This window comes from Barbatula barbatula, assembly GCF_947034865.1.
Source record: "Barbatula barbatula genome assembly, chromosome: 10".
Taxonomy (NCBI): domain Eukaryota; kingdom Metazoa; phylum Chordata; class Actinopteri; order Cypriniformes; family Nemacheilidae; genus Barbatula; species Barbatula barbatula.
The window spans coordinates 18,142,159-18,152,757 of NC_136773.1; the positions used below are offsets into that span (position 1 = coordinate 18,142,159).

The 10,599-nt window shown below is 37.6% G+C and overlaps 1 protein-coding gene across 1 annotated transcript; it reads right to left on the reverse strand.

The window, feature by feature from the left end:
- Window positions 1–292: 292 nt before the first annotated feature.
- Window positions 293–8,540, reverse strand: slc12a3 (solute carrier family 12 member 3; the record flags this gene model as incomplete). Its single annotated transcript, XM_079465993.1, has 26 exons — window positions 293–449; window positions 562–629; window positions 738–873; window positions 1,071–1,157; window positions 1,444–1,555; window positions 1,637–1,738; window positions 1,831–1,920; window positions 2,006–2,088; window positions 2,171–2,277; window positions 2,393–2,530; window positions 2,706–2,817; window positions 3,005–3,104; window positions 3,223–3,378; window positions 4,070–4,171; window positions 4,263–4,386; window positions 4,551–4,658; window positions 5,256–5,413; window positions 5,596–5,680; window positions 5,791–5,921; window positions 6,011–6,122; window positions 6,234–6,344; window positions 6,748–6,887; window positions 7,327–7,422; window positions 7,563–7,638; window positions 7,783–7,905; window positions 8,292–8,540. 26 exons carry the CDS (start codon window positions 8,538–8,540, stop codon window positions 308–310), a joined length of 3,048 nt encoding a protein of 1,015 aa, XP_079322119.1. The 3' UTR covers window positions 293–307.
- Window positions 8,541–10,599: the final 2,059 nt, after the last annotated feature.

Consider the following 10,599-nt stretch of genomic DNA (forward strand, 5'->3'; position numbering starts at 1 on the left):
TTGTAAATTAATTACTGCACTTAATCTGTGCCTTTAAGTGGAAACTGTGAAAACAGACTTATGTTTGTTTATGAAGAAAGTGCATAAGCATCATAGGCAGCGAAAACTATTACCTTAAATGACATTTAACATTTTCAATAGCAAGTTAATAGGTTCCAATATGGACAAACCTTACAAACGTCAGCAAGTATTAAACACAACATTAAAGAATACAAATGGCATAACTTTGACAAGCCAATTACAAATAGTTGATTTTCTTTCCATTGGATGCAGGTCTGTGAACAGTTCTGTCAGGAAAAGATGCTGTTTATTGGCAATACAGGGTCAGCACATTCTCTTGATTGCCTCTCACAAGGAGAACCGGAGGTCGAAGGTCACGTGACACAATCTCTAGCCAAGCCATGTAAAGGGCACTAGGACACGCACCTTTTCTTCCCACAGGCATGGTTCTGCCAAACAAAGGTGAGGTCAGACATTTATTCAGTTAAACTTTTGGCTCAGTGATGCAGGATGGCATCACGATGATGTCATGGCAACACATCCTGTTTATATAACACTCACACAACAATCAACGCAGCATCTCTTGAGTAGTCCTGGATGACTTCATTTAGGCGGATCTGTCGAAGGGACTTTAAAACACAGAACACAAAATATTCAAAGTTTAATAAAGCTTTAAGAAAATGCGTGGTCTACAACACAGGCTATCCAGTCATTTAAAAACCTGAAATTATATTTACCTTAGCTTTGAACTTTTCCACCTCATAATCAGACACCATCCAGGGATAATCCTTTGTTGTCTCATCAGCAGCTTGATCGTTCTTTTGGACTGTGCTTACTCTATAAGGAGCTATAAGATCTTCAAATCTCTTGATGCTGTTTCAATAATTAAGAGACAGAAAAACATGAATTTTAGACCAATACAAATTCCAGATATAGGCTAAGACACAAAGATTTATTGGAAATTTTAAAAGACTATTTTGGAAGAATATTTGGAAATGCCAGTAGTTGATTAGGTCAGTGCAGAAAGATGCATCGTGAATGGAATTTAAAGAGAGAAAGAGACACTTTACTGTTCAGACTGTGGTTTTCCATTGATGTCAGGAAGGATTTGAATATCCTGGAAACCAAGACGAAACCTGCTGATCAGACCCTTGAGCCTGTAATTGACACACACACACATACACACGATGTTTACTGTCATTTCTGGAAAGCCTTGACATAGTTAAAACAGCAGCTGCTTCTGAGATTATTTGTGGAGGACAACCTGCAGAAATAGTAAAACTGTGTTTTAAATGTACATAAGTTTCTGCTTCACACTTAAGATATGTTTAATAGGTATATAATTATATATACACAAATATTCTATCTTGGTAAATTTTGTAATCGAATATGTCATCTACTACTAAGGTAGTATGTGGTCTCTATAACAAACAGTATGCATACTCTTGTTTCTGTTCCTCAATCTGTTGAACATCACCTCCCACAAACACCCTCACTTTGCAACTGGCCCAGCGCTTTTTACGGGTCAGGAGATAAGGCAGCAGAAGAGTCAGACCTGACAACACAGTCATGCTATGTTATTATGGCTTATGTATGCACAACAAATAAAGATCCAGGGAATATCAATAAAACTCACCCCCATCATCAGAAACCCAGTATACGTCAATGGTCTTCTTTCCTTGCTTAGACTGAAACACTGTGGCAGGCTGGGACATGGCCATAAGTGTTTCAGGGTCCACTGTAATACACGCGATAGCAAAATAAAATGTTTTGTCAAAGTGGATTCACTTTTCACCTGGCATAATTTAAAATCACGGTTTAGACACATACATGATGTTTCATTTGTGGATGTTGTTGAAGTGTCAATGGGGCATCTCGTGCCAATTCCTTGCTCAGTTGATGTCTCAAACCCCAGATTTACTATGATAAACAGCATTGTTATTTTAGGGGACATTGTTGTTAGTTGGGTCATATATTGTGAAGTGAGTTTTGAAGCAGTCCTTACCATGTGTCTGCATCGTTCGACTTATATCAAGACCCTCTTTCATCCGAAGAATGCATACACCGTATTGAAAGACAAATGAATCGCTAAAAACAAGTTTTAAACAGTGACTTGCCTTTAAAATTCATAGCATACTTAATTTAGCATACTAAACAATGATATACATACTGCAGAATTCCAATATAGTTTTCGATGTTGCTCGGTTGAGCTTTACGCCAGTTCCTTTTATATCCCATCACAAGAACATTAGGTCTCATCCGACCCAAACCCGTACTCTGAAATAGAGTGGCCACAAAACAACGTTACCATGTGGTACACCTGAAATAAATGATGTTCTGAGCTCATAATGTTGTGGAATGTGACATTTCTGGAATGAGCATTATGGGTGACCTGCAGTAACATCTGCACGCCAGTGCGAAGGTCATCGGCCACTACAGTGTGGTAGAACGATTTTATGCGTCGCTTGTTTAGCCAGTTTAACTGAATTGAGGTGTTGGCCGTGTCCACCGGACCTGGTGTGGGTCCTTCCTGTAAATAAGAGCAGTCAAGAGAGACGTCTATGATTTGATGATTGTTTGACTCATTTATCATTACTGGATATGAATCATGCATTATTGTAAAGTGAAGCCAACTACATAAATAGTTTACATTATTTTGCTTTATTTTATTAATTTATTAAGTGTAGATCTGTTGATGGACTCACCATGAAGACATTCGCACATATCATCAGACTCTGGTTCTTGGTGAAGGTGCTGATGAAATCCACCATGGAAGGCCTCATGCAGGGCTGCCCGCTGAGAACCAGACACTGTGGCCTGAGAGAAAGAGCAGATGGAAGAAAAGTAGGACGCAGGGAAAATTGAAAAGAACGAACGAGCAGGAGCAGATAGAAAGAGCAGATCAAACAAATTCCTGATAAAAAAAGATGGAAAAACAAACAACAGCATGGAGGGAAAAAAATACAGGACTGGTATACCTTGAGGTGGTCTTGGGGTTATTTACCTGTAATTTTTAATATGGTCTTCCACCTGGTTAAGACCTATGCAGTGAGATAGCGCCATTTTGTATGTGCTGGCTTGCACTGATGATCCCCAGTTGACAGCTGCAATGTATAAACACAAAATTGGTAAATAGTCATGCACGTTGTGACATTTTTGTAATATCATGTATATTTTAGGTTAGACATATGAATGTTTAATTTGAGTGTGAGTGTGTCTTACCTGGCTTCGTATATAGCACATAGCCTAGCAGAAAGATGACAATGCCAATGGCAATAAGAGCGGCCCACCAGGTTAACATAAACATGATAATAACAGAAACCACTGCTCCTAGCAAAGACAACCACTTGCTGTAGAATCGAAACGTCGGACGCCATCCTACGTGCAAACAGGGACAATGAGGAACACTTAGAGGTTAAAATTTACATTTTGTCATCAGGTACTCACCTTCTTGTAATTTCAAACCTGTACGACTTGACACAAAAGAAGATGTTGAAGAAATGAAGAATGTTGGTAACAACGACAGTACCCCTACTGTATGAACACAAAACCAATGCAAGTCGATGGGTACCGCCGTTCATTTGGTCACCAACATTCTTTAAAAAATCTTCTTTTGTGTTCTGCTGAAGAAAGAAAGTCATACAGCTTTGAAATGACTAAAGGGTGAGTAAATGATGACAGAATGTTCATTTTTGAAACTGTAAACTCATTTTAAATCACAAATAGCACCAAACACAAAGAATTTGACATTATGAATCCTATGAATGGTGTATAACTGGCTGCAAACAGTGTCACTTGATTGTCTTGCTTTCCATGGTTTTAAAAAGCATTTAGCCATGGTTTAATGTTATTGTGTTTCACAAAAGGCAAACAAGATTTGCAAACCTTTTAAATCCATTTAGAAATTATGAATTGTAAATATTGAGTTAAAAGCTGTTATCTTGATTCAATTTTATTTATTTAGCGCTTTTCACAATTTGCATTGTTCCAAAGCGGCAAACACAATACATGAATAGTTTAACTAGCTTGATCCATTTTGCCTCAAAAGACGGTTGGTGGAAGTGCTCACCTGGTGAGTTAGTGATGGAAGCATGGAAGCAACTAAAGTTGATAAGGGCGTAAGAGCAGAGGAAAAAGTTGGAAATGATGGGAGCAATGGTGTTCAGCTCAGCTGAAATACACACGCAAGGACAGTTGGCTGTAAATTCCTCTAATAAAATGTAATATGCTTTTTCATAGTGATTTTATGTTTGGTGGCCTACCAATAAGAATGAAGCATACAGCAATGACATATGCTAGCAGGTAGCTTCTCAATGGTTCGTTATTCTTTCCATAACCTTTGCCGAAAAATCCAATGCCTGGATACAGGTTGTCCTTGCAGAGGCACTTTAATGAGACAAGGCATGGAGATAAAACGATAAAGAAAGGACATAATGTTTAAATAAGAATCATCCTAATAAACAAACATACTGGGAACAAGCACACATGTAGTGAGATGCAAGAAAATTGGTGTTCTATATAATAGAAGTTATATGCAAGCGGACGATTACCTGAAAAACTTTGGGGGCGGACACCAAGCAAGCCAAAGCTGATGAAAGTGTGGCTCCAAAAATGCCAGCAGTGATGAGAGGGGCACATGCAGACACCAGGCTCATAGTCTGTCAAACAAAATCGAAGAACATATTGTTTCTGTAACACAACTTGCAATAAAAACTTAAAACCTTTTCAGTTAATTCAGAACATCTTCTCAGCTTTTTAAACATTTGTTTGGTGTTTGGTTAATATTCGCCATGCTTTGTTCACCATCTGATTTCATGTGCTTTTGTTGTTATGTGCTTGTTTCTCTACTATTTGTGATATCCGTCTATTTTGTTGTTATTCTTATTAATATTAAATCTAGAATCACAAATAAATGTAAAAAAAATCCTATTCATATTTGTTTTATTAATTTATAGCTTTTTTATTATTACATTTAGATTAGTTTTTTGCTAATAATGTTGTTTTTATTAATTTGTCTGCTTTTGAAATGATGGGGAGAAGATATAGCAGACATGCAAACATAATGTGAGCCAAACTCAAACGTGAGTGAGCACCACAATGTTATGCAACAGAGCTTATGCACAACTGATTTATTTGTTTTATGTTCAAATAACAGGTTATAATATATCTAATTTAAATAATTGTTTCTGTCATGCTCCTTAAATTTCCAATGACAAGTTGTTGACAAAGGAGCATTCAATGAGCATTTTAATCACCTGGTAATTATTACTGAGTCCATAAGGGCAGGTCTTGTTTGCGATACATTCAGTGAAGTTCCAGTTATAGTTGCAGGCCACTCCCAAGCATTCCCCTTGAAGCCCAGTCGGAATGAAGGATTCATTTAAACCAGAGGCATCTCGCACTACACAGGAGCCTTAAGTGCAATTAAACAGCAAATTAAATAGAAATGTTAAAAGATAATACACGCAATGGCCTTAGGAATAGTAGAATTAAATCAATAAATAAATATAATGCACTACGGATCAATTCGGAAATAGATAAATAATCGGTATTTAATAAAACACAGGCTTGGGAAATGTAGTTTAAGACACTCACCAATAGTAGCTGAGAGAATGAGGTAGGACATAGTGGTCCAAAAAATAGCCAGCATTGTACCACGGGGTATAGCAACATCGGGTTCCTATTGGAGGTTTTGTGCATACAACAGAAATATTTTATAACTTAGATAACCCATCAATTTGGTTTATGATATATCTAATTGGAAGAAACATTAGAGGATTCTGAGCTTGCCTTGAGATCTCCAGAGATGTTGGCCCCCGCAAGGATGCCTGTAGCTGAGGGGAAGAAGATGGAAAACATGCCAAAGAAACTGCCCTCCAGACCACGCCAGCCGGGCACAAAGTTTGTCGCAAAAATATCAGCTGTCAGATACAAATTGAAATGCTTTGTGAAGAACCGTTGAGAATACTAGATTGTATTTATTAGCAAATTGGTGACATTGCAGTCTGACCTCTGTAGCTGAAAAATCCTCTGGCTTCCTTCTCGGGAGTTGATGGGATGATGGTACCCACTATGTAACTGGCAAACGAGATCATAATGATCAAGAAGAACAAGACCTGGGCCTGAGATAGAAACAAAAACCAAGGTGCATTCATATAAGTCACTTTGCTATAAAGGTTTAAAGGTACGATTTATGTTATTGGTCAAGTTTGCCTAAAATTGTTGAGTCAAACCTTGGATTCCCATTCCATTCCAGCCATCGAGATGGCCAGCAGACAGGTGACAGTAATCACACCGATGATGCGAATATCATTCAGCCGGTCTACCATACTAACTTCCCTCTCCTTATTTGAAGAAAAAAAGCAAAGTAAGAGGACCGTTAACAATCAGTTTACTCTATCATATAAACAGATTTTGCCCCACAATGACTCCCATAGTAGGAGAAATTACTAAATCATTGTTCTGTTGAACACAAAAGAAGACATTTCAAAAGAATGTAGGACAGCACACTGTTCTGGGGCACTTTTGACTTGTATTTTTTCCTACTATGGTAGTCAATGGGGGGAACATTCTATCTGGTTTAAAGCATCTTCCAAATATCTTTCTATGTCAACCGAACAAAGACATCTATGCAGCTTTGGAACAACTCGAAGGTGAGTAAATGATGACAGAACTTTCATTTTTGGGTGAAGTATCCCTTTAAAGCAAGCTAAAAGATTTCTGTATAGTATGGACTATATAACCCACCTGCATGAGAGCCTGGACTGTTTCAGCGAAGCCCACGGTGTGCATGGCCACGGCAACAGCATTGGCAAACGCGAATATAAGCCCGATTGAGCCACCGAGTTCTGGGCCCAAGCTACGAGAGATAAGAAAATATGTTCCACCTGAAAAAAATAAATGATAGAATGTGAACAAGTCCACATATTTTAGTAATATTTCTTTACATACTTTTTTATTCGATTTATATTGAGTATTCATATTATACACAGTCATATTGAGTATTTTTGTTATAATCATTGTAATTTAGAGGTAACAATCTGACGTAATATCAAACATAACATCTGTGGCAAACTATATTCCTAAACAAAATAGAAATTTCTCATTTTCGCACACTGTAACACTGTAAGTGTAACGTTTCTTTTAGTTTCTAACTGACACTCTAATACACTATGGTTAGCGACCAATCTTTTAATTTTCTATGGTACAATATGAAGTTTTATTCTCAATAATACTTAAAGATATACGTAGATAAACGTGTAACATTTCTTTATTGGTATACATTATTTCCATTCCAATTTTAGGCAAATTTACTCTAATCTTTACCTCCTTTTACTTTGCCATTAGTGGCGATAGCTGATGTGGAAAGTCCAGTGATGCCGGTTATACAGGAGGAAACCAGGATTATAACCCATGTCAAACCTTACAGATGAGGAACACATAGACACACAAGTATATCACAGCAATAAATCATTGTATAGCCCTGAGGGTTCATTACAACAAATAAATAGGAGCCTTTGTATTCTTAAAATCAAAGTAGATAACAACAGAAACTGACGCACCAATCCCTGCTTGAGCTGTGATCCAGGGAAGCCTCAGATACAGAATCACTCCCCAGATATTCAGCATACAGCGGATCTATAGAGAGTAAAAGAGCACAGCCATACTGTTGAAGCAGACTGCATTTAAAGTAGCAGAAAATCTATAAATGTTTAATACTTGGCTCATGTCTATAGACTATTGTACATCACTCATATATGCACACTTTGTCAATTATTTTACCAGGACTCCCTGAGCCCAACCAAAGCGAGTTGGTTCAGCTGGAGGTTCTGCCGGTTCATCTTCCTCTGGACTCTGCTTGTCCTCACTGTTCTCCTCATATAGCGGAGGTGGAGAGGGGTCATCCTGGGGAAAAACTTAAATTAGCTCAGGAGAAATAACCTGTGGATTTCTCAAATCTTATCAATTGTCAGTTTTGATGATGTCACACATTTTTGTCTGATCCATTTAGCCATTCGGCTACTTAGAGGGACAGTTCACTGGAAAAAAGAAATTCTTCGATCTTATATTTAGCTGCAAACCTGTATGACTTTCTTTTGCAGAACACAAAAGAAGATATTTTGATGAATGTTGGTAAAGTAACAAAACCACGTTGGCTCCCATTGTGTGGAACCCAATGAGACATTTCTTAAAATATCTTCTTTTGGGTACAGACTTTTAACCGTATGGTGATGAATAAATGACAGAGTTATCTTTTGGAGTGAACTGTCCATTTAAGTGTTATTTCCTACCTGAGGGTTGGAGTGAAGCTGGAAGAGAGAAGGTCTTGATTTCTTCGCTCTCCCAAAAACTTCAGTATTGGTATAGAAGTCATAATTCGGTGGGGCATCCAACGTGTCATATCCAGAAAAGACCCCAGAGCTGCTCGAAGCGATGCTGTCTGTATCGTAAGTGCTACATCCTCCCAAACTGAATTTACGTTGGTCTCCGTTGCTCAGTGAAGACACTGGGAATTGGCTTCTGGTTGTTGTCAGATTCATCCCTTCATTTGCCTGTGGTAACTCCACCTTACGTATATTAACTGAGTAAAAACAGCATGAGGTACCAAGGGTTATATTATACCTGAGCCGGAAGGAACCACATTTGAATGTTTAAGTAGTCTGAGAATATATTCAGGAGCTTTTTAACCGGTCATTAACTTTTAATTGTTGCTGTAGGCCCTTGAGCTTGTACTGGGGCTTGTAAACATCATGAGAACATGTAATGACAAAGATCTTTGGCAAGATATCCTTGACACAAGTTTCAAGGTCGACTGCAGTCTGTAGAATTGACTTCTGATTTAATTAGATTTTTTCTGTTGTGCTTTGTTTATGTATCAACTTAGTCTCAGATGTTTTGCCTAAAATGGCTTAAAGACAATTTGTCGCTGTCCTTCCAAAACCTTGGACATCCAATTTAGAAGAATTTCCAAGAAATGGAAAACATACTTTTTAATTGGATCAAATACTGTTGCCAAAGTTGACAAGCACTTTTTAATAGTTTTAATTGTTTAGATATTTGCAAAATATAGTGACAAAGGGTAAATAATGATTCATGGCCAAAATAAATGAGATATGAGGTTTCAGAAGGACAGCAGCAAATTGATAAAAACAATGAGAGTGAAGAACTGTAAAATAAATGTGGAAAACAAATCTGATTTAGGTAAATTTGCTGAGAAATATCAAATTGAAATCTTCAAAATAATACTAAATATTGATTTGCAAATCTGAGCTTAGTTAGTGACATTGTTGGAATCATTTCTGAAACCTTAATGGAGACATTTGTGAGATTTCTGGGTATTTTCAACTTAAGAAAGTTAGCATTTGCATTTCATTTAATATTATTTAATTGAATTTGCATTACTAAAATGTTATTTTAGTAATGTATGCTTAATTTATGCTTAAACATTTGAGAATATTAAGATTATATACGCAGAAATGGCTAGAAGCAGACAGTTTAGTCGCCTCAGTCACAAAAAATGCCAACCTATAGTGACCTTCATTTAGTTGCTTTAACCCATCATGAGCGGCGGTTCCATCTGAACAACTTTTGCCTCGAGCAACAACTGATCATTTCAATGGCAGTTCCTCATTAACTAAAAGACAAATGTCCGCCAATTCATGTGACCCACGATGCAGCTTCGGGTTAAGTCATTATTTCTGCAGAAATTGCTCTGGAAGCCCCAAAGGTGGAGCCTTTTCAAAGTAATTAGCTAAGATCCACAAACGTACCCACGGGTGCTCTCCTTTGAAGCAAGGTTTTCATTAAACTTCTATTAATAGACACAGAGAACTTAAACAGAAAACCAACTACTAAATGGTCATTTGAAATCCTCACGTTGCCTTCAGGGAATTCTCATAACATGGCTTTTGGTGCCATCGAATTAAAATGATAATGCTTTGGTTGGAAGTTACTACCCTGAATTATACTATTACATATAATGTCATAACTAAAGTGAATATGAATGTTGATTTCAACAGAAAATCCTGCCAAAACTGTAGGGGTAACCTTATTACAATATTTAGTTTTGAAAGAGAGGACAAAAACGCACATCAATCTCAAATGGGTGCTCGACCAAAAGTCGGCACTTGAATTAACCATTAAATTTACCCCAACGATGAATCAGCAGCTTCATACCAATAGATTTAGTCATCAGATTCTGTTCTTAATATACAGAAATGTAAACATATATACAACAAACAGCAGCTTAATCTTTGTTAGTTTTATTTTTAAATACCTTACCTATCATTTTAAGGGACCTTCTCACATGACTATATATAGACACACACATAGTATATACAGGGATTAAATGATCAATATAGGAGTCATCTGGGGTTGAGCTCTCTGTTGGCAGCGGTGTGGTGCCACCCTGGTGTTGTGAAATAGCCGGGTTTTCGCGGACTTCTGACATCGGCCTGATTCACAACACCAGCTGCAGCACGCACACCTCACACGCTGTGAAGATGGATTTGTGCTCCTGATCTTCATCTTCGACATCACGACAGAGTTCGTAGAGCAGAGGGGGTTTTGCAGAAGTGTTCGAAGCAGGGACTGCAGAGT